The sequence below is a fragment of the Vicugna pacos genome, chromosome 5 (genome assembly GCF_048564905.1).
Source record: "Vicugna pacos chromosome 5, VicPac4, whole genome shotgun sequence".
Lineage (NCBI taxonomy): Eukaryota > Metazoa > Chordata > Mammalia > Artiodactyla > Camelidae > Vicugna > Vicugna pacos.
The window spans coordinates 30,004,825-30,028,970 of record NC_132991.1 but is presented as its reverse complement, the minus strand read 5'-3'; the positions used below and the strand labels follow the sequence as shown (position 1 = coordinate 30,028,970).

The following is a 24,146-nucleotide window of genomic DNA, read 5'->3' as shown; positions in this document are numbered from 1 at the left end:
GAAGATACTCCACTACTGGGAAAATGGCTTGCGGTATTTTAGAAAAAGAGTAAAAATTCACTTCCATAAGTCAAAAATAAGAACTTACACTTCAAAGCGTTTGAGCAACTCTCCTCCTCTCACCCACACCCACCCTGTTTTATTTCTGGTGAGGGAGGTATGCCACATGCCATCCTGGGCAGCAGGAGGACCACATGCATTATTTGGATGCGTGTCAAGGCAAGAAGATACTGCTGTTGGCAACACTTCCCCTGCAAGCTTAACCCCACTATAGTGAATTGTGATGCCCCAAATGCTCAGAAGAAATGCCTGGAAGCCTACATCAGGCAGTTACCCAGAAAGGCATTTTCCCTTTTATAGATGCCACTGAAAATACCTTCAAAGAAAAGAGCCATAAACATCAGAAACACACTGTGTCAGAGCTTGAACTATCGTGTTTGCTGAACCCATGAAAATGTACTGATCCCTAAGAAGGTAACCTGTCTCTCTTTCCTTTTCTAGGTGGGAAGATGTCTGAGATCAGAGCTTCCTGCTACAGAGTGACAAGGGCTACTGAGAGAAAAATGCCTCTTGTGCATGACAGTTTCCCTTTTTCTGGCTACATTAGCAGGAACACCGTTTTGTTTTTTTTTAATGGAGGTACTGGGGATTGACCCTAGGACCTCGTGCATGCTAAGGGTGGGTATAACTCAGTGGTAGATACAGTTCCCTAGCAGGAACGTTCTTTTGCTAAGAGGAGATACATGTGATTTCGCAAGAGACCTAGACTTTGAGAAAATGGCTTTAACCCTCTGAAGGTAAGGGAAATGAGTACTTGTGTTAAGTATCTGGATCTTAATTAAGTATCTGTGCTCTTACCTGCTAATCCTGAGTTGAAAACCACCGTGGGTGAAGACGTCCCGGGCAGTGGGGGTGCAGAGGGGGGAGGTGGTGGTGGTAAAGGAGGAGCTGGCACAGTCTCCGCTGCAGGACCCGGGAGAGGAGGAGGGGGCGGAGGGGGCGGGGGAGGTGGGGGAGGGGGTGGAGGGGGCGGTGGCACAGGTGGTGTGACTGGACCATTTTGCACTAGCAAAAGAAAAGAAACAAATTGACTTTGAAAATAGGGGAATGGTTTTTCCTGTAATATGTCATGTGTACATAAAGTATCTGAAAACAAAACACTGAAAATGACAAAGGGTTTTTTTTCCAAACACTACAAAATTTCCTCACTGACAAATGGGGATTATTCTGCAACGTACGTAAAATGAAGATTTATAATCTTAATCTCAAAATGTAAAAAGTTCTTAAAATCAATAAGTAAATGAACAGTGGGTAAAAGAAGTAATACAAATATCCAAATACCATCTCAGTTTTTCTGCCAAGGCTTCTTACCTGCTTCAGGTGCATCTGACGATGGAGGTAGTGGTGGTGGAGGAGGGGGCAAGGGTCCCGAGGAGGCAGGCCCCGTTATTGGTCCCACAAAGTTACCCGCGGCCCCTTCAGATCCCGTGGGCAATGTGCCAGAAGCCACGACTGGCAGTATGGCAATGTCCCCATCCCCTTTCTTCTGAATTTTAATGGTCCCTTGTTTCTCCAGCTCATGAATCTTTTTTTCCAGGGTAGACTGTCTTTGAATGGCTTCTTCTTTCTCTTTGACCATTTTCCTTAATGTGTGAACCTGGGTATTTGCATCTTTGTAGATTTCCTGCAAAAGAGCCCATGGTCAAGGGTTTGTCTTCACATGAATTTCCTACCTCTTACCATTAGATTGTCAAACTGCAGATAAAGAAAATGACAAAAAGGAAGGAAGGAAGGACGGGAGGGAGGGAGGGAGGGAGGAAGAAAAACTATACTCATCTATCTAACAATTCTGTGGAACTCAGCCAGAACCTATGAAGTCCCACTTGTTATCAACTGTTCACTGGTAATCCGTGCAATACATTCTAGCAACTGTTCCTGTTAATGTAGTTCCTTCCATGAATAAATGCGGCTAAGTAAGTTTTCCCTGCAGGTGAAGAGGAACAGGGCAGAGATGACCCACAATAACCTTAGAGCTGGCTTTGGAATATCCTGAGGGGATTCTGGTGCTGCATGTTTTCATTTCCTTTCACTTCTTTTAAAATTCATTTGTAACTCTGAGATTCGTATCAGCTAACCGTAGACAAAAGGCCCCTAGATCAGACTTGGATAGAAATCAGACTGGGATTTAAAAATCTGCCAATCATGGAATAATCCACTTCTGAGTAACCAGGGGCTGACTGTTGTGAATGCGTTTCTCTGGCCTTCGCAATGCCCCCTTGACCAAGCTCAGGACAGCAACTGTAACATTTTCCCTTTGGTAATGCAGTTAACAAAACAGGCCAATGCCTCCCTCCGCTAATTACTTATTTCTGTCTAGGTTCTTAGCAGAAAACAAAGAAGTTACAATTTTCAATTCAAAGGCCGTCCTGGTTCCTTTTATAAGGGGCCCACAGAGGTTCTAATGAAAGGGTTTTATGGAACTTACTTGCTGGGCCTTGTACACGTGATCTCTCACCACAAACCTCCAGCAGGCAGGGAAACACTCTTCATACCCTGTCTATCATTAATAATCTGAGAGTCTGAACTTGAATTGAGTCCATATGCTACAACTTTGTCTCGCCGGAGTGCCAGGAAATAGATTTCCTAGAGTTAACTGTAGGACATGTCAGAATATCAAGCAATACACACAGACATGATAACCATTGTGTAAAATGTGCCATGTCATTACCAGTGGTGTCAAAGCCAGCCATTTGCCTGAAAGCCCCTCCAGGCATTTCAGTGTTTTTATGTTCCAGACAATTCCAACATCTATTTATGGATGGCACTCCATAAATATCTGACCCGTAAGGTAAAACAATGCTGAAGCCAAACAAAATAGCTGGGATTATCTGATAGTAAAATGGACTGGTTTTGCTTTTTGCTTTGTCTTTTCAAGCACTCTCTCGCTCTCTCTTTTTTTTGGTGAATGCCATTAGGTCTCGCCTGTGTTGATTCCACTGTTTCCATGGCAACCACCAAATCTGGTTTCAAACAGAGGCAAAGCAAAGAAATACAAAGAAGCCCTAGTCCTAATAAAAATAAATCAGTGGCAAGAATTAAATCCACGCTGCTTTTATTTCCAACCAAATGGATGCTGCACAGAATCCACTCGGACTTATCCAGATGGGACAACACTGTTACTCCCAAAACCCATGATAGGAAGTACGGAGCCCACAGCACGTGATCGCGCACATGTGAAGACATACTCTCACTACGTGCACTTTTCATCTGAGTTTCACCTTGGAACTGGTGCCAGTAAATACGCTGCTTAGACACATTCCTCTGCCATGAGCACATCCCGGCTTCTAGCTACCAGGCTGACGCTGAAGCATGTTCCCTGCATCGCCCCTCTGCGGCGGCTGTCATCATCACACTTACTCGAACAACATCCAGCTCCTTGTTCCTCTGCATGAGCTGCTTTTCCAGTTCCACGATCTTGGACATGGCTTCATTCTCCGTGTCTTGCAGTTTTTCAGACAACTGTCAAGTTTTGAAAGGGAAGATGTATCACAACACAGGATCATTCTGATCACGTCCTTGGTTCTCAGAAAGTCTAGCTCAAAGACCACTTAGGGGCCCAACGGAGTCCTGCATGTGTTCCCCAGGTTGTTTTCTGGAAATGTTAATATTTATAAGGTGGTTCTGAACACACACTCCTTTCTAACAGGAATTCGCATATAAGGGATCCTTAATAAAGCCCATACGTCAGCTCCTTAGCACTTCAACATATACAGTGTGTCTTTCTCCATTTCTGCAGTGGCTCGCAAACGTACCGAATAGTAGGTGAGGGAGGAGGATGAGTCACCTTTCCCTCCCTAAGAAAGGGCCATTGGGCAAAAGCTTTTGAACATTGATGACCCAGAAAACTTGGTTCTCTTATTACAGACCACCAGCTGAAAAAATACCACTGCTTGTTTTGACCCACACTATCCAAGTAATAAAAGTCATCTTGGAGGGGCAGTTCAAATAAACAGGTGGCTGCCACAACAGCAGGTTCTGTAAATATAGTCACGCAGTGCGGCTGAGGCTTCAGAAGATGCGGTGAGCCACCAGTGAAACAGTTACTTTTACCAAAGGCTCTAAAACTGGGCAATTTTGGATCTTTTACATCTCGCTGAGAATGATCACATGTAAAGAAAATCAGGGAGGCGAGGTGAGGAAGAGTGGAGATGCATGCTGATCAGGTTCAGAATATAATACAAATATTTTAAGGGAAGAGACCAAAAGAAAAAAGGGAAGAGCTTATAAATGTTCTTCCTAAGCAGGTGCCAACTAAGGCACCACAGCACTTACAAAGGGAGGGGTTTTAGCAACTTGGCTTAACCACAAGCCATGAAGAGGCTCATTTTCAGAATGATGAGAAAAGGGGAAGGACATTAAGCGTAAGTCATTCTCTTAACTAAGAAAATGTGGAGAGAAATCAACGGACCATTCAAAAAGAAAAATCACATCCCTCCAAAAAGAGGCAACTCATTTCACAATCAAGGACACTTTCAATCAGAATTCAGGAAAAGAATGTGTTCCTCACAATGTTTGGGTTTTTAAGCAGCACCATATTCCTTCCTGTTCACTATACTCAGAGGACACTCTTCTTGAAAGAGGAGGATATATGGGAAAACCTTGCTGACTTCCTTGAAAAATCTTATGGTTGAGATGAACCTATTTGGGACCTGAGTAATCACAAGGCAGGGGAATGCCGACCTGCGTCATGAGGACACCAGGTCAGCCTGTCCAAGGCTTACGTGGGCACATTTGGCAGAAGGTGACTCATATTCAGAAGAAGGTATTTCTTCACCAAACTGACATATTTGAGTTGTATTTCCCTCCAGGTAATGCCAAGCTTCCAACTGTCCTGTGCTTACAACTAAGATGGCCAGGAAGGAGATCTGGATGCAGCAGAAGCTGAGCAGTGGATGAAGGCAAGGCAGCAGGTTCCACCTAGTTTTAAGTAACACGTCTGCCTTCTTTGAAAGAACCCAGACTGGCTTCTGCTCGCTGTCTCAAGTTGCAGCTCATTCCTCTGTTCCCAATCCTTCCGTTTACTGCCATAAAAGCTAATGTTTATTCTGTTTTGCACCTAGTTGAAACGTTAGCAATTTTCCCTTTTATGAGATGTAGTTACATGAGAGATGTTTTCTTCCAGTTCCTCCACCCTCTCCAAGGCTGCATTCTTGGTTTCGGCATCTTCTAGCAGAGCCCCCACGTCAAACACGTTGTCCAGGTAAGCCTGAATCTGTACCTGCAGCTTGTCACTCTCGGTGTGTTTCAGCTTCTAAAAATCAAAATGCAAGAGAAGGCAGTGTTAGCATATCTGCAGAAGCATATTGGTTACCCAATAGCCTACATATTTTGGTTTGTTCCCAACAGTCCAGTCTTTTCCAGGAGAGGGTTTTCTATTTCATGTTCTGTGAGAGAAATCTAGAGTAACCATCTAAGAGGGTACCATCAGACTCCTTTCTGGTGATTACCCTCTCCCAAATATACACACATTTCCTCCCTAATCCTTCCTGTAGATATATTCCCCATGCAGATATATCCCAACCTAAAACATTTTTGATACTGGTGAATTCAAGACAACAGAAAAATTAAAAGCAGCTTCAATAGGAAACAGTAGTCACAAGTAACATAAAACTTGAGGGGTATCTGTGTGCTTGAAGAGACTGGAGTGGGTAGTATCTTGCCTGGGTGGGGTGGTAGTTCCAGTTGGGGGTGAGGGGTATGTAGGAGGTGGGGCAGATAGAGTATATCAGCCTTGGGGCTTATTTTAGCACTAACTTCTAGAACCCACCCTCCATAATTACTTAGCTAAGACACTGCCCCAACATGAGGAGCTCTGGGCTTCCAGAGCAAAATCAGGAATCTTTCCCCCATTTACTGCATTCTAGGGCAGGCATCCCAAAGGAAGTTGACCAGCTCTAAGATAACATTAGAGGTCAAGTAAATCAGTCAATCTTTCTTACAAGTACTGTAAGTCATGGCTTTCCCTGGGGAACAGATGAGAGGCTAGAATAGCATCTGGCATGTGGATGATGCCAATAAACATTTACTGAACAAGTCAAAAAAAAACCCAAAAAAAAAACGGTGATTTACAAGGCGGGGTCCTTGTCAACTAATGAAGCATTTATATATTATCTGCTGATTCTATGATTCTCCTACCCACTTCTATCTATCAAAGTCCAGAACTAATAGACCAGGAAGTTAGAGAAATACGGTTTTGGAAAAAAATTTTAAATTTTTAAAGGAATTCCACTATACAAATAAATTCTCAGGAAAACAGATTTTCTCCTAGGTCTAATCTAGAATTCTACAACTTAGCTTGTTCTAAAGAAAGTATGTTCCATCTTAGTTTAGGAGTCAGAACTGAAAAAGATTTCTGAATAAGGGCAAAGTCTAGAAAAGAAAACAAAGCAGCAGCTGCGGGGGGGTTTTCACAAGATTCACGGGGAATAACAAGTGCTGATGCAACTGCCTGTCACTGTGCACTGGAGCCTGAGATGAGCTCTGCGCCGCCATCACAAAACTGGACCCAAAATATCATTAGGAATACCCCCCATTTTTATTCAAATACTGCTACTCTCACAGCAAGTAGAGAAAGAAGATGGACAAACCTTGATTTCAAAGCAGGAAAACACCATTGGATACAATATTCTGTCAGAGATATTAGTGGGTCTTTAAAAAGGAAAGCCATTCAAACAAACTTTTCAATGGAAATCTATCATGGCTCTACCTGAGTAGAGTCTTTAGGCAACATCAGGCCAGTCAACCCAGACCTGCCCAGCTGGTCTGATCCTCAAGGCCATGTGCTCAAGAGTAACCAACTCTGCAAGTTCACTCTGAAATAACCTTAGGGTGTGGTCTGTGTAGTTCCCTGGCTTCACCCTTAACAAAGATGGGCTGGTGAACTCTAGAGCCGTTCAAGAGAAATACTTCTATTTCCTTTGTAGCTAGAACTGAGGTCAACAATTCTTGTCCTATCACAACTGGTCTTTCAAATTCAATTGGTCCATTCCTTATGGACCAAAGGAAACCAAAACTGCCCACAAGTCAAAGGACATGAGTATGTCCTGTGCATGCACAGCTACCTAGGTCCATTTATGATTTTCACATCAACTTTCTGTTTCTTAGCTGAAGAATTTCAGGGAACTGGCTGAGCACTTCTATAAGGGAACATGAGAAAAAGAAACTCTAGACCCTCCCTTCTCCTAAGAACTCAAAATAGAATTTCTAAAGCCACAAACACTTTAAGCAGAATTTAACAGTTACATGAGGAAGTCTCAAGTGTCCATTTCCTCATTATTTTTTGATGCTCTAAGCATTTATTCATTACTCTATGGCAGTCTTGGTTTGACATTCCCTGCCCAGATGGAGTCCCAAGAGTAACCAAGAATGCACATTACCCAACAGTCTGGATGAAGAGTGCGGTGAGACTTGACCCAGACAGAGCTCAAAAGCAGAGGAAAGCAGGGGCTGGGAGTATAGCTCAGTGGTAGAGCACATGCATAGCATGCACGTGGTCCTGGGTTCAATCCCCAGTACCTCCATTTAAAAAAAACTCCCCCCGCCCCCCCAAAAAAAAGAGGCAGAGGAAAGCTGCAACAAGGCTATAAAAGGTTATCTGACTCTGGTACTACAGGGCTGCTGGCAGAAGACAGTGTGACGTCCCAGAAGGTCGGCAAGAGTCCAGCTTCTCTGGCAGATCACATCACTCAGATTAGTTCTTTCAACTAGCACTAGAGCAGTTGACTGCATAGAGCTTTAAGCATTCTTTGGCCACTGGAAATGTATCTTTGAGGGTAAGCAATAAATCAAGTCTCATATTGGAACCAAAGGCTACAGTTATACTCACGTCCAAGTATTCGTCCAGGCCTAACTTGGTAAATTCATACTGGAGGTGAACTCTGAAATTCATGTCTTCTACTGAATGGACTACAATATTAATAAACTGCATAGAGGCCACCTGAAATGAAATTGTCAATAGGTTAGATGGGCTCCAAACTTGTTTTCTCAGTTTAATCACAGGCAAATACTTTCAATTTCATAGATCTAAGCTCACTCACCAATTTCCTTTTCCTTTGTTTATTGGGTCTTTAAAAATATTTTAGAATTTTTAAAAATTCAGAAGTCATAGAGGTACCACAATAAGATACCACTTCACATCTGTAGCCATCAAAAAGAAAGACAGTAACAAGTGTTGGCAAGGATATGGAAAAACTAGAACCCTCATCCACTGCTGGTGGAGATATAAAACAGTGCAGCCACTTTGAAAAGCTTGACAGTTCCTCAAAATACTATTCAGAATTACCATATGACCGAGCAATCCCACTTGTAGGTCTATACCCAAGAGAAATGAAAACATACATCCATATAGAAATTTGTACACAAATGTCCATAGTAGCATTATTAATAATAACCAAAAGGAGGGGGACACCAATGTCCGTGAACCAATGAATTTTTAAAATGTGATATATCCATAGAATAGAATATTATGCAACTGTGAAAAGGAATGACACATGCCACAACATGGATGAAGTTGAAAATATTACGGTAAGTGAAAACAGTCAGTCACCAAAGACCGCATATATTATGATTCTATTCATGTGAAATACCCACAATGGGAACATCCATAGAGACAGACAGTAGGTTAGGAGCTGCCTAGGACTAGGGTGGGAAAATGGAAAATGACTGCTAGTCATTTAGGGGGCAATAACGTGTTCTAAGTTAGATTGTAGTGATGACTGCACAACCTACAAATACACTAAAAGTACATTGAACTGTACACTTTAGATGTCTAAGTTAGATGGTATGTTAGTTTTATCTCAGTACAGCTATTTTTTAAAAGACTTATTACAGGTACATTGTAGGAAATCTGAAAGTGATTATCATGAAGAACATTTAAATCACCTATAAGCATATCACAAGGTAATCACTTCTAGAATTTCACTACAGGCCCCACCGGACCAAAAGGATGATAACAGAACTTTTGATCCATCTTCCCATTGCAAATAACCAACCAGTTTCCATCCCACGAAAGACCTGGATTTACCACTTTCTTCCCACTACTGCATCAGTGGCTCTGAACTGCCACAGAAAAACTGGTCCCCGGTTCAGTAAATAACAGAATAGAATTTAACATACTTATTTTACTTCTAAGAGTGACAGTCAGTTTATTTACAGTAAAAATATCTTACTAATGCTTTGCCTCTATGGTTACACAGAGACTCTTGTAAGGAGATCTAGACTCACACTTACTCTAAAAACTGCCCTTTTCTTTCTCTCTCTCCCAAACCTCACTTCCTTTATCTTGTTTAAATTGTTTTTATCAAGTTAGATTCTTCTTTGAGTATATGTTACACACTGGGTATCTTCAGAAGATGTGTAGACTGTCTAGGTTACATGGGGACTCTGTAGCAATTTACTAAAAAATTACTTCAGGTGCTATGGTTAAATAAGCAAAAAAGATTTTGTCACTGTTGTGTTTTCTTTTGCATACATAAAAAGGTCTTGTGCTACATTCGAAGAATTCATATTATGTTTCTAAAAGAATATGATGTTTGGTAGGTTGTACAACTTAATTGCATTCCCAAGACATTTTATGAAAAGCCTCATTTTCTGGGAAAAAAAATATGGTTGGATTTTGGCATCTTTCCATCTCTCTTCTGAAAGCAAGTATAAATGATCTGTTGAGTTTTATAACTAATGCCTGAGAGGCAACTGTTTGCCTGATGGCACAGGAGCCAAGCGCACAGGACCCATATACTAGCACCTCTAAATGAGGTTCCCCAATGCGGGTACAGAAGAATAGATAAACTGGCAGGCAATATGTTCACATCTGTCAACAAGGCAAATGTTTTAAAAGGCCTGAAATCATTATAATTTCAGTAGAAACTCAAATGGCAGAAAGCTCTGGTAGGTATGATAATGAGTGAAGTGGGCCATGTGTAATACAATAGGGAATAGTGTGGACTGTGACAAACTGGAAAGGATATCTTCAGACTTAAGGAATAGGGAATATGTGGCTCCAGCAGCTGATAGTCTGTAAGAACAGGGGCCTAGTGTTATCAGAAATTTTTAGGGGTTTTTTTTTGGGGGGGAGCAAAGGCGAGGTAATTAGCTGTATTTATTTAGCTAGTTATTTTAATGGAGGTACTGGGGATTGAACCCAGGACCTCCTGCATGCTAAGCATGTATTCTAACCACTGAGCTTACCCTCCTCCAACAGAAATTTTTAGTTTTCAAGAGAATCAGAAATTTGTATTTTTAGGCACAATTTCAAAATTTTTTGGACATCACTTGCAGACTACACTCACAAGCCTGTATGTTGGCTTCAGCCTGGCAGCCTCCAGTTTGCAACCTCAGCTCTAAAGGAATAAATAGGTTCCCCTTGTGAAATCAGAGAATAGAAACTGGTTGGGTGGGCCAGGGCATGACTTCTTTATGTATCTGTCACCAACGCCAATGTTAGCCTTAAACACTCCAAAAAAAAAAAATCCAAACAACAAGAATTAAAAATTCAATGTCAAAATATTCCTTGTTTCAAATTTATTTTTTATCTTTTTAAAAAGCATGTATACATATGCTTTATGGAACAGAAAATCTCTATAAAAGATTTTAACTGATATTGATTTTGGAAAGGGCTGAGGACTAGGATGAATATAAAATTTGAGGACCCAGAAAATATTTTTTCATATAAAAGGGTTAGAAATCTGCAAAGCTATGTTCCGTGTTTTATAATCACTGAAGCAATTCAAATGAAAACTGCTTGGCATCCTGAGCGTGGGTTTTAGAAGACCTGACAGTGGAAGGACTGAATGGGGTATCTGCTCCAGGCTAGAAGTGATCTGGGAAACCAAGCCCAAGTAAAGAATCTCACAGCTTCCTAAGTTCTCTCAGTCAACTCGATCAGGTCAAAGAAAGCAGAGCTGGGTGCACTCAAGAGTTATCTGGCTCTGAAACTCCTTGACAGCAGATTCCACCTTCAGTCCAGGATAGATTTAGGTCCATGAATTCAAAACTGCTTTTTGAACCTGAAGATGACAGTCCTGCCACTGAAACACAGGTTCTTGCATGTGATTTACCCTGCTAAGGAGACCTGTGGTATGATCATGGCCTCACAGAATTACTAGAGCAGGAAATCAAGGGAGGGAAACAATCACCATTGTATATTAATTTGGGGGATACGTACAGTCAAGTCTACAAACCAAAGCACATTAATCTTTGAGAATATAGCCTGGAGAAGGCCACTGGCTGGGGCATGCAAAAGGCCAAACGGTCAACATTCTTGATTTCTATTTTAAGGATTCTGATGCAGCACTCCTGACAGCTAAAGCTGGCTGCTGCGGCATTTATACCAGGTGTTAACTTCCTTTTCCCCCAAGGCATGGCTTCACTCTTTATTGGCTATACAGTTGACCCTTGAACAACATGGGTTTGAACTGTGCAGGTCCACTTACACTTGAATTTTTTTCAATAGTAAATACTAGGTACTGCACGATCCGTGATTGGCTGAATGTGTGGGTGCGGAACTGTGTAACCAGAGAGCCAAGTGTAAGGTAATGGGTGGGTTTCCCACCGTGGCGAGGGAGGTGCCCCTAACCCCCTGCATTGTTCAAGGTTAACAAAAGAACTGTGACTGGTACTTTCAGACTTTACTATAGTGTGTATTAAAGGATAAAACTGGAGGGGAGGGAGGGTAAAGCTCAGTGGTAGAGTGCGTGCCTAGCACGCACAAGGTCCTGGGTTCAATCCCCAGTACCTCTATTCAAAAAATAATCAAATAAAGGAAAATAATAAATGTTTTTAAAAAAAAAAAAAGAGAGAGAAGACAATAATTGGAAATAAATGCCATAAAGGTAAAATACAGATTGAGAGAGCCATCTAGATTGGAACTGCAGCGTATCACACTCAGTTTCCTGTCCTTTGCAATACACACACACATATGTATGCATACTATATAAATATAAATGGATTTAGGAAATAACGGCTAAAACTGAGTTGGCTTTATTGAATGCAGTACTGAAATAACTCACCATAAAATCTATGTTATTGTCCTCATTCCTGAAATGTTCCATCAACTTCTCAAAGCGCTGTTTTTCTCCACAAACCTGAAACACACATTATCATCATGCATGTGAAATTCCAAACATAAGCAGTCTAAAATTAGATGCAGAAATTTTAGCATTAATAATTATTTCCAGAAAATCTATTTTTTCCCTCTCTTGTACACTATTTTCTTCTCTTCTAAACTAGTTAATGCACAAGTAGAAACGTGAGCAAGGACCAAAGCTGACTCTTGGTTTCTCTTACACGCTCTCTCTCAGTATTTTGAAATCCATAAACATGCTCTTCTTTCATTTTGTTACCTCTGTTTGTCCCACCATTATTTCCAGCTGACACTGAGAATCCCAGAATATTGCTTATGGTTAAAAAAATGGATGCAGTTTTCCTTTTTACAGAAACAGACATGCAAAAAGATTTTAATAATTTTCTATTTAAATTCCCTGAAGACTAAATTCCTTTTAAATTCCTTAAAATGTTCATATCAAGTCTAACCAAATCAAGTAATTTTAAGCATAAAATACAACACAAAAACTTTGGGAAGCTATCTAACCCGCTCAGGGTGAGTACAGAAATTTGCAGTAATTTGTGATGTAGCACTCTAGAGGCCTAAAATATACGCATGTAGCTCAAATTATGCTTTCACTAAACAAGTAAAATAAGCAGATAAAATATTGTGAACTCCAGGGCCCCACAGCATTCTGCATGTGTGTGGAATTAAATACATGGACTTACAAACAGAGTCAAAAAAAGATTACTTTGTAACCTACCAAATAATAACTCTCTGAAGACTTACTCCCAAAATCAAAGAATAAACTTTTTAATTCTGTCAGCATCCTTGTCTACATCCTTGTCTACCTTTTTTGGAGCAAAGTCCCACATCCACTGGTTTATTCATTCCACCTTCAGAAAATATTTACCCGAACACCCATGGATTACGTGTTGTATAAGTAAGACACAGCCTCTGGTCTTAACATTTTGTGAATGTAATCCAGGTCCCACATGCTTAACTATATTTTGTGATTCTCTTTGTGATCTTAGGAATACTCCAACCAATCCTAAATCCTAAAGATTTCTCCTAAAATGATGTTTCATAATGCTACAATGCAGCCATTTAATTCTGTCATATTAAATTCTGTGATAACTCTTGTATATTATACGAAATATAAGAAAAATCAACAAACAAGTTCTTATACTCACACACACATTTTTGTGAAGAGACTATTCAATGAAGGCAGAACTTTTATGTTTTGTTCACTACTCTATCCTCAGCATCTAGAACAACGCTTAGCATGTTGTAAATTCTCAGTATTTGCTGAATTGCACTGAAGAGAGGATAAACAAGTAATTATGTGAAAATACCCTTAACAAAAGGGTGAATGACTTGCACTCTCCATCACATTTTAGAGTGAAACAAGAACCATCAAACCACTGTAGTCAGGGACTAGGAGTGAATCTTTAGTGCTAGTTTCTGAGCCGAAACTGTGTGCTGGTGGGTAGTAGCCTTTGACCTCCGAAGGTCTTCTAGTCTTAAAGCAACTTAATTTTCTCAACAAATTCAGACCACATTTTCCACATTCTGATGACAACTACCTATTGAGCTATACCCGCCTTAACAAAAAAAACTACAGAAAACAGAGGGACAGTGCATGGGCCCAATCTGGAGAAAATGAAGGAGGCTCCAGAAGGGAGAATTTCAAGTAAAGCCTTTAAAAAACTATGTGTGTCCAGTTCCACCCTAGACAGCCCAATTCAGGGGGCCCAGGAGAGGCTGGGATGGCATGAGCGCATACAATTAGAAAAGCACTGTGGACCATTTTGACGCTGAGAACCAGAGAGTTAAAGGATGCCATGTTCTGCCCCCCGGCCCCCACCATCCCCTCTAAAGAATATGCTGCAAGTTCTCGGGAAAAAAGGCTTGCTGAATGGGGTAGGGCAGTGCAGGACCAGTTCCCTAGACCGTGACATTAGTCACATCTTATGCCCAACCAAAGGCACAAGTGTTCCTAGCCTGCTGGAAAAAAAAGCCCAGTGGGTGACAACTGCCAAAGCTTGGTATAGAAAAGGTCAGAATTACAACCTGAATTTTCCTTGAGAGAAACTTCAACCCAAGAGCCTGTTTCCCAGAAGGGTGGTTTACTATAATCTGTTTTATGAGGCGGGTGGTGGCAGGAGAAAGGAAGAGAGGTGGTCCTGGATCTGGGGATGGCTACCAGCTCTCTTGAGAAGCAGGCTGTGATGAATGTTCTGCTGAGCAGCCTGGCACTCACTGAACGAGAAAAGGCAATGCCCTGAGGGAACAGTGATGATAGACACAATTCCTAGCAGGGCAAAACCTCTCAAATCAAAGAATGTCAGAAACCTGGAAAGCACCTCTGGTACCCTCAGTTTATGAATGAGACTGACACCCAGACAGATCAAATATCTCCCACTTGATAAAATGTCAACAGAGGCTAGAACCAGGTCCCCAACTGCCAGCCTGATGTTCCTTCTCTCACACAGCCCAGAATGTTCCAATACACATATTCCATTTAAGACGATAGTAAAAGCATTCCAGAATTATCTGAGACGCCAACAGAGATGAAAAATGCTGTTATTAAAAACCACAATCATTACATGGGTCATGCACTCGATGTGCATGCGCCAGAATCTTCCATGGAACTTCTAAAAATGGCTGATTCCTGGGGTCTAAGTCATGATACACTGAATGAGAATCTCCATGGACAGAACTAGGAATCTGTGCTTTTAAAAAGTACTCATGCTTGTTACACAAGCATTGGGAACCAGTGGTTTATACAAGAGAAGACTAGCTGATTAAACCCTCAGCCTTTTTGACTACCAATTATAAACTGGAGAGCAAGATCATTAACTCTCCAACTTTTTCAATTGCCAATTTAACTACACAAATAAAGTCACACAGTTACTATAACTGAGTATCACAGGAATGTAGCAGGAATTGGCCCACTGTTCCTGCATAGGTACAATGAATAATAAAGTAACTTCCAAATAATCAGGGATTGTGCCCAGGGCATTAAAGAAAATGGATTCTATACGGCTGAGGAAAGCACATGTAGGCAGCAACAAAACTACACAGATTGTTAATAAAAAGGATGGCATCAACCCCTGAACAAGCAATATTAGATTAATCTCAAGTTGAATATTGTAATAACTTGTAAGGAAAAAGAATATGAAAAAGAATATATGTGTTTGTGTATGTGTGTATATATATATATATATATATATATATATATATATATATATATATATATATAATTGAACCACTATGCTGTACACTAGAAACAAACACAACATTGTAAATCAACTATACTTCAATTAAAACAAATTTTTTTCAAGTTGAATAAAGATCCCCCAAATCCGTGTGCTAGCCTGGTAGATAGGACTGAAATAGACATTAAGAGGAGCCTTGAATAGATACTGTTCTTTAAAAAAAAAATCCCTCATTCTGTTAACTAATCCATGCTGAGAACATGTGTGTTATGGAACACAGTATTAAATACTTTCAATCTTTAACAATAATAGACTTAAATATCTCCTGATTTACAGCTCCTATGAAGTTGGTGAAAAGGATCCAAACACACAAAACAACAAGGTGCCAACACAGATGCCAGCTTGAGGAACCATGAGAGACTGATCACTCCCCTCATCCACCGTGGGAACAAGAAGGGCCCCTCCCACCAGCTCCACCAAGCCCCTCTCTGGAAAGGATGAGTTAGACTGCTCTGCTGTCAGTCTCAACCAATGAATTCAGGGTAGGACTTTCTGACATTGCTCCATAGGAACAGTGGGGTTCCTGAGCCCCGCTTCATTTCTGCTTAAAAAAAAAAAAAGGAAGCATGCAAACCAGATTCACATTTGTTTCTATATGACTTTAGCAATCATTAAACCAGTGTATACTACAATCCCACAGGAAATGGGAAGATATGTTTGGGGAAGGCTGGTAAAAGTCATGTCCCACATCAAAGGAACGTTGTCTTAGCTCTTACAGCTCACATCTGGACCACCTCCACACTTGGTTCAAATAATACCGCCATGGCTGAACACACCTCTTCTCCCCTTTGAAACTGCCCTCATTTAGAAAACTGATGGGGATAAAGGGAGCAAGACACTGATTCCCAGTTATTTTCAGAAACTACACAGTGGCCTTTGTGGGGATGCTCTCACGGGCTTCATCAAAACGTACAGAGGGGCCAGGAGCACGTTTGCATGTGTGTATTATTGCACATTATGTACTGTTGCATATAACTTCCACCTGCCAACAAAGACCAGACATTGTATGATCCAAAAACTTTCAAGTAAAACCACTGTACTACTGCAACTGAAATCTATTATTTCTCGACTTTTCTAGTCACTGGTATTTCTCATATCCCCATTAGCTTTGACATCGATTTCCTGTATCATAACAAATAGCCACTGAGGAAGGTAGCATAGGGGGTGAATTGAAGAGACACAGCTACAGGAAGGCTGAGCAGAGAAACTGGAGAGGAGGCCGCTCCATTGAGAATTAGACGTCCCACTGCTAGCAGCCAGAGCTACCAGAATTAGGTCCACTAGGCAAAAAAAAAACAAAAACAAAGAAGAGTATATGCTCTGGAAAAGCATGCTCTCCACTGTACAACTGAGAGGTATCTTCATTTATAAATCATTTATAGACCAGTCTCATGCAAATAAATTCACTCACCCTGATTAACACCGTGTGAAGTGAAAACACTCAGGCTGGGATCAATCATGGACCACAAAGTTGTCTGCAAACACAGGTACCCATCCACCTGTCCCTGTGGGGTCCTGCCTAACACAGGCAGCCCTCTGTACCTGTATGCTTCACACTGGTGAGTGTGAAGGGATTTGAGGGCAGAAATGGGTTTATGTAGCGTATTAAATAGAGGACCATAAAACCTAGGTTAGAAGTCATAGCTCCACCACTAACCTGCTGTGAGCTTGGGCAATTCAGTGAACCTCCCCAGAATTTGCTTTTCACATCCATTGATTTCTAAGCCTTAGATTATATTGTCAATTTTCAAACCCTTTTCTGGGAAGCTGTAAGGGTTACAGAGGAAAGTTTTGGGGGCTCAAAGGATGGGAGGGGGGCCTGGCAAGGACAGGAAAAGCACAAATAAGTAAGGTTCTTGAGACTTCTATCCTCATTTATCTAACTCTGCTTTATTATACTGAAATGACTGGTAAGATTTTTTGGAGGGGTGGAGAAAAAAAGTTTCACTGAAAGTTTTCATTACTAACAAAAGTTTGAAAAAATCCTCTCACTCGTTATCTTGAAGCTCTAAAATTCTTATCCAGGTCTGGCAATATAACATGATATTCCCAAGCTGAGTGGCTAGGAAGCTCTACACAAAGCAAATTTAGAGAGATGCACTTGGCTCTGTAGGCCCTGAGTACCAAGCTTGAGGGCCGAAGTGCTATCCCACGTCATCTGGCTCACTCTGAATCCTGCCCTACCCAGATAAAACGGACTACTACACCCATGACAAGCAAGATACATTTTCACCTCAAGGAGGACTGAAGCAAAAGCAGGGCTTCTGCCAAAAAACAACTCAACTCTTTTCTCCAACATCTGTGAAAGACATTTCTGCAACAATGTCCCAAACCATCTGGATAAGCTGGGGGCCCTAAATGCAGAAGAAGCAGTGGCTTAAAGTGTCTCTAAGGGTGGACAGAGCTTAGGGAACGATTTCCCTAAAAACTAGTAGCAGAGAAGATGGTTTCACAAAAGCCTTGTAATAAAGAGTATTATCTTGCTAGCCAGATGCTGAAATAAACAACAGATCGCCGGCCTTCAGTCACCTCTTGGTCCCCTGCAAGGTCGGTGACTGTCTTTGGCTTCGTCCAGCAACAGCTCCCAGGGCACCACACAAAGTCTGCAGCCAGACTGAGGCCTGACTTATGAAGTGGCTATAAAATACGTTTCTGGATTAGTTATATAAAAACTAAAGGCCCCTCACTAAAGTGTTTCCTTCTTGCCCCGGTGCCTGGCGACGGCCTCAATGCGTTCTTTTTCTCGTCTCACAATAGGCCCCTGTGATCTGCAGGGCTCCCTGCAGAAGGTGCCGTTTTAAAGGCACAGTCTATGACGACTGATTAGACTAGCCTTCTTGGGCCTGCCTGGGAACAAAAGTTCCGTTTTCTTTTCAGGGCCGCATGAAGTCAACAGTTAATACATCGTTAGTCCTAGGTGAAAAGCATCTTTTACCTTCCACCAAGAGCACTGGCTGTCTAAAGATTCCTGATGCCATCATGGCCCAACAAAATCACTTTTCTGGAATGTTCTGTGGTAGTGGGGGTCTATTATCTTTTTCCCCTGAGGTGACTAGACATTTCAAACATGGACCCCCGAATGGCTGCTGTGACAGAGGCAGATCACTCAGACCTGCCGCTGGCTCTCCTGTCTTCTTGGGATTTAAAAAGCGGAAATCTTCATTAGGCTGAAGCATTCTGAAACGAAACCACCTGGTCTTGCCCCACTGAAATAAAAACTAATGAAAGCTAAACAACTAAATGGATTCTACAATCTATCCAACCCTCCTTCCTTATAAATTAATGAAACATTCGTATCAACCTGGGACTGACAGACATCTGATTATGAACTGAGGTTTCACCCACATACTGCTAAACACCCTTGTGAAAACTTCAGTCACTTTTCCAGATGTTTCCAAATATCCAGATGTTTGGCACAAGGCACACAAAGCGTCCAGACGACTGTTTTACTTTCCATGCATGTATTTTGCTGTACTGAATAACGAATCCTGACAAAGAAGCCGAGAGCTAGTAAAATCCCCAGAGAAGGACTTGCTGACATCCTGCACCTTAAATGAGAAATGCACTTTTATCACTCTCCTAAAAAAAGATGACCTTCATTAAATTCTAGAGAGTAAGGCTCCACAACACAATTCCTCCTCAATGAAATCTTTCGGAAATACCCCTCATGTCTGACTTGAACCTCTCTGGCTTGAACACCTCTTGGCCATCAGGAGGGAGACATACGGAGTCTTTTAAGGCTTCTATTCCTACAGGAAGACCAAAATACTTTCTAGTTCTGCTACTTAAAGAGATTCGTATTTAAATAGCTAAATGATGAAGGCCTTCAGTCATTTCTGGGACAATCTGCCAGTCAGATCCCTCGACAGCAGAAGGCCCAACACTATCCTTCATTTCATTCATTTCTCCTCTCAACATCATCCTGTGCACACACACCCAATCTGCTTGAGCCAGGCAAGGGAGGGAACACAACGACCCATTTCTAGTGGTCACCACATGTTCCCTAAACCATCACACCAGCACATGGTGGTCTCACCACAGACCTTGGGATCTGCTTAGGGGGCACACGTCAACCCATGCTCTCCTCCTGCATAAATCACAACAAATCAAATTAAATCAAACATGTGCTAAGAATTCAGACCCCTGGAAGACAACGACTCTTTGTTTGCTAGATCAAAGAACTCAGTCCATAAATAGGCAAATGCCCGAGTTTGTCCGCTGCCCACTCCAAACTCTCATTTCACATCTTCTCTAGTTTCTTCCATGCTCTGCCTCAGTTCTGTGTCTTCCTCAGGAAGACCCTGATCTTAGCTTCCCATAACTACTTCCACACAGCCCAAGATGACAGCAGACAACAGACTTGGGTAGCAGTTCTTAAAGCGGGGTCTTCAAACACTGAGGGCCCCCAGACCCTATGACAGGGTCTATGAGATCAGAACTGTTTTTATAATAATACTAAGATGTTACCTGACTTTTGTTTCATAGAGTTAACACTTGCACTGGTAGTGTAAAAGCAATGGTAGGTGAATAAAACTGCTGGTGCCTTTGCACAATTCAAGGCAATGGCACCAAATTATACCAGTTACCACTGTATTTATCACAGCCATGCATTCTCAAGGTTTTTTTTTTTTTTAAACAGCAGTTTCACTTAAGAATACCCTTGACAAGATAAACAAGATTACACTGTATAGCACAGGGAAATATACACAAAATGTTATGATAACTCACAGAGAAAAAATGTGACAATGAGTGTGTATATGTCCATGAATGACTGAAAAATTGTGCTGAACACTGGAATTTGACACAACATTGTAAAATGATTATAAATCAATAAAAAATGTTAAAATAAATAAATAAATAAATAAATAAATAAATAAATACTTAAAAATGGGAAAAAAAAAAAAAAAGAATACCCTTGACAGGAGGAGGGTGTAGCCCAGTGATAGAGTGTGCGCTTAGCAGGCACGAGGTCCTGGGTTCAATCCCCAGGAAAAAAAAAATTAATAAATAAATTTAAAAAAATTAATAAATAAATAAACCTAATTAACATCCTCCCCAAAAAAGTTAAAAAAAATATTTAAAAAAAGAATACCCTTAATAACACATTAAAAAGTATTAATTTTATTAAATTGCAATCCCTGAATACACACCTTTTTAACATTGTGTAATGAAATGAGAAACCTGCAAAAAGCACTTTTGCTGCACATTAAAATATGGTTGTCTTAAGGAAAAGCACTTCTGTGATTAGTCTAGCTACAAGATGAACTAGCCCCTTTTTTGTTTTTGTTTGAAAGGATAACTGACAAGCAAGTTATTTAGACTCATACACTTGGCAGTTCTTTTCTTGAAAATGAATGAAATGAGCCTTTTATTTTAAAGAAAACAATTGACAATATTTGTTTCCAATGATAAAAATTGAGCTTTCAATCAAAAATGAGAATTTTAGAAAACTTGTATCCACCCCTCTGCTCTCTCATGTATTACCTTCAGTTCAAAACTAAGAATCTGACCTTGGGCATTTTACCATCAGTGAAAAATTGAATTTAATGGAAAAAACAAAGTTAACTTTCTTCACCTAAAAAAAAAAATCCCATATCTCATCTGTTCATTGTGTTGCCACCTTCTTAATTAAATGTAAACTATCTGAATAGATTCATGTTGTCCAGTTATGTCCACCTCCCATATTCAGTGAATCACTCAGTCTCTTGTTGACTTTTCTTCAACTTCATGGCTTCATGTCCATGGCCACAGCCACAAACTTAGTCCAGGGCCCAGTTTTCTAATGCCTGAACTACCTATCTTCCAAACTCCAGCATCTGTCTCTCCTCTCTAATATTTTTTATGCATAGTGTTGATACTTTTTAAGATTTATCAGAACTACAAAAATGCCCTTTTCAGATTTTCACAGGATCAATGGAGCAGATATAAATGCACTTTATAAACTGTAAACTACTATATAAGTATCAGTTGCTTCCCTCTCTGTTTTTCATTTCCCTCCTACTTTTATCTGTCTTCTAGTTGAGATTCTTTTTTATTCACAGTGAAGATTTTCAGAATCTCCACTATCCATCAGAACCTTAATCATGCTTGCCTCCGGTCCTGCTTTATTCCGTAACATGGGCCCCAGTCAGATATTTTCTCTTGTCAACTAGCCCATTTATTCTGACATGCACTGCCCCAAACACAAATTTCATGCGCATCTCTTCCTCTCTTCCCAGAATTGCCTTGACCAACCAAATCAAGTCTCTTCCTTTATAACTGTGCTAAGACCCAGCCTCTCTCTCTGGGCCCCATACAGACAGCCCAGTTTGTCCTAGATTTTACTAATAACTTCGAACACTCCAATACTCTACCCAATCAATAACTGTTTTGATTAGGTTCATTTTTTTGGTAGGAAGCTGAGGGTGTGTATGAATATGTGTAGAAGATGTTTAGTATGTGACAATGTGTTACATAATACTGACCATGAGCCTTGGAGTTAAATGGATCTAGGTAGGACCTCCAAGCGTGCCACTTACTAAAGTACATCAGCAGGCCTGTATACTCTGCCCTCTCTTTCCTTATTCCTACTTCACAGGGTAGATTTTAGAACTAAAGTAATATATGCTAGCTTGCTGGCACTCAGCAAACCAAAAATGGTGGGCCTTACTATTTCTATGTAAGCACATGCCTTTCTATACACATAACAAACACACCAACTAATGTTTACAACCTGGAATAAAATGCAACAGTTTCATGAACTCGGTTCATGTTTACTTTCTGAATGATTGTTTCCTAGTTGAAAAGAAACCAACCAAACAACACCCTTCTGTATTGACTATGGAGCCCAAATAAATAACTTGTTTATATCTTTTAAGTATTTAAATTTCAAATGAAATTTGAACTTGATTCATACAGGGAGTCAAGCTCAATGAGCATATTCATTGGCAAAAACAACTCGAACATCACTTTAAGTTATAAGAGGGAAGTGTAAACATGTAAATGGAAACACACTTCTAAAAGCTTTGAATTGTTAAGTGTAGTATACATTTGGTCCTTTCTTAACTAAATACCTACTGAAGTCAGCTCTGTCTTTCTCAAGGCAATGGAAATTTTGTGGGACAAAAATCATGCCTTTCATTTTCTGTCAAATTCTCCTGATCCTATAAGAGTGCTTTTTCCCTGGTAAGAAATATATTTGCTCAACAATTCCCCAGAACTTCCAACGAATTCTGATTTTGTTTAATAGTTCTAAAGAAAAGTGGTAATGATCAATGCCTTTATTTTTGGAGAGATGTTACACAAAAAATAACTGAGAATCTTTAGAAAGGACAAGAGAAAGCAAGTCAAACGAAATGTTCCTCAAAGAGAAAATCTCACCTTGTATCATAGAGACATTTGGCCACATGAGGCAAAATATGACTCCCAAAGCAGGAGAAATAAATACACACACAAATTAGAAGAAACGCTGCCACTTCAAATCCTTTCACTGGTTTCCCTTTACAGGTTATTATGCATAAATAGATCTTTCTACTCTTACAATACATGCGCACACATATAATTTACATACAAACAGATGCACACATATGACACATATATGATTTATCTTATCCCTTTTCTAGTTAACAGATCTAGCACAAGCATTTTTGTAATTAATTTAATGGCTCTTTTTGAACCTAGAAGTTTAGTTAAGACGGTTAACATGGCCCTGTGTCTGGGGCTTAGCTACTACTTAGCACTAGGTTTAGGAACAACTAAAATAACCTATAATTCAGAATTATTCGACATTTAAAAACAATTACTTATATTTCCACTTAATGTAAAACTACTTAAAAAATAGCTAGAACAAATGTAGAATAGTGAAGTGTACTTAAGTCTTAAGATACAGACTTTAAAAAAATACATATCCTTACTATGTGAGTCAGGGTAGAGCAAGAGAGAGAAGGAATAAGTAGGCTGTTCTTTCACACAGAAAAAGAAACCAAGCTGATCCTAAAGGAAACCTTTCACCTTTATCTGCAGAAATAAACTGCCACAAAATGGCACCCAAATCCTGACACGGAACTGAAAACTCCCATTCTAACAATGGCTGTCGGTGACACCATCAAAGCTAGAAGAATTTTGATTCCAATTCTCTTATCAATCCACAACAGAGTGCATCATACCATCCTTACAAGCCCGCGGCCAGAATCTCTTCTGAACAACAAAGAAACCCTTCCCAAGTGAAAGCTCCGCCTTTCGGGACTGTGCCAGCCTCTGCTTTGGCCTCTGCAAGGTCTTCAAGTAGCACACAGCTCTCACTGCTTCGTCCTCAGGGCGTCCATGGTTTTCTTCCCAGAATATGGTATCGGGGCACACAGGCCAGTTGTTTTACAGCTGGCAGAGGGCACAAGTTTTAGAAATGACATTTTTAATAAATAAAAACAAGGAGTCAACACCCTGATTTAAAAAAAGTGGCTGCTACAATGAAATCGAAGATAAAGCTGCCTGTTGTACAAAATTGCACTCAGGCTTGTGGAGAGAGAGGAGGGTCTAATGCCAGTCAGCTTGAGAAGCAAAGCATCTCTACCAAGGCTCATCAGACACCGTGATAATCTCATTACCTTCCCGTACTTCCTTTTTTTTTTTTTTTTAAGTTTCCTGGGCCCCATTAAAGTCAAGTCCTGAAGATGTTAGAAATGAATGAACACAGCAGCAGAGCGAGCAGACGACTGTCAATGGAGGAAGAGGCCCAAGGAATTGGAAATATGAACGGCAAAATATCTGAAACACATCTCAGACCCCAA

The 24,146-nt window shown here is 40.6% G+C and overlaps 1 protein-coding gene across 6 annotated transcripts in view; it reads right to left on the bottom strand.

Annotated features, from left to right (window-relative positions):
- Positions 1-24,146, bottom strand: part of FMNL2 (formin like 2) — a 366,592-nt gene that overhangs the window by 24,529 nt on the left and 317,917 nt on the right. For all 6 annotated transcript variants that reach the window (XM_072960970.1, XM_072960969.1, XM_031678518.2 and 3 more), the window contains 6 exons: positions 12,066-12,140; positions 7,886-7,996; positions 5,162-5,311; positions 3,418-3,519; positions 1,372-1,684; positions 859-1,065 (listed from right to left, as the gene is read on the bottom strand). In XM_072960970.1, the coding sequence (XP_072817071.1) occupies positions 859-1,065; positions 1,372-1,684; positions 3,418-3,519; positions 5,162-5,311; positions 7,886-7,996; positions 12,066-12,140 (958 nt within the window). The remainder of the gene's footprint in view (positions 1-858; positions 1,066-1,371; positions 1,685-3,417; positions 3,520-5,161; positions 5,312-7,885; positions 7,997-12,065; positions 12,141-24,146) is intronic.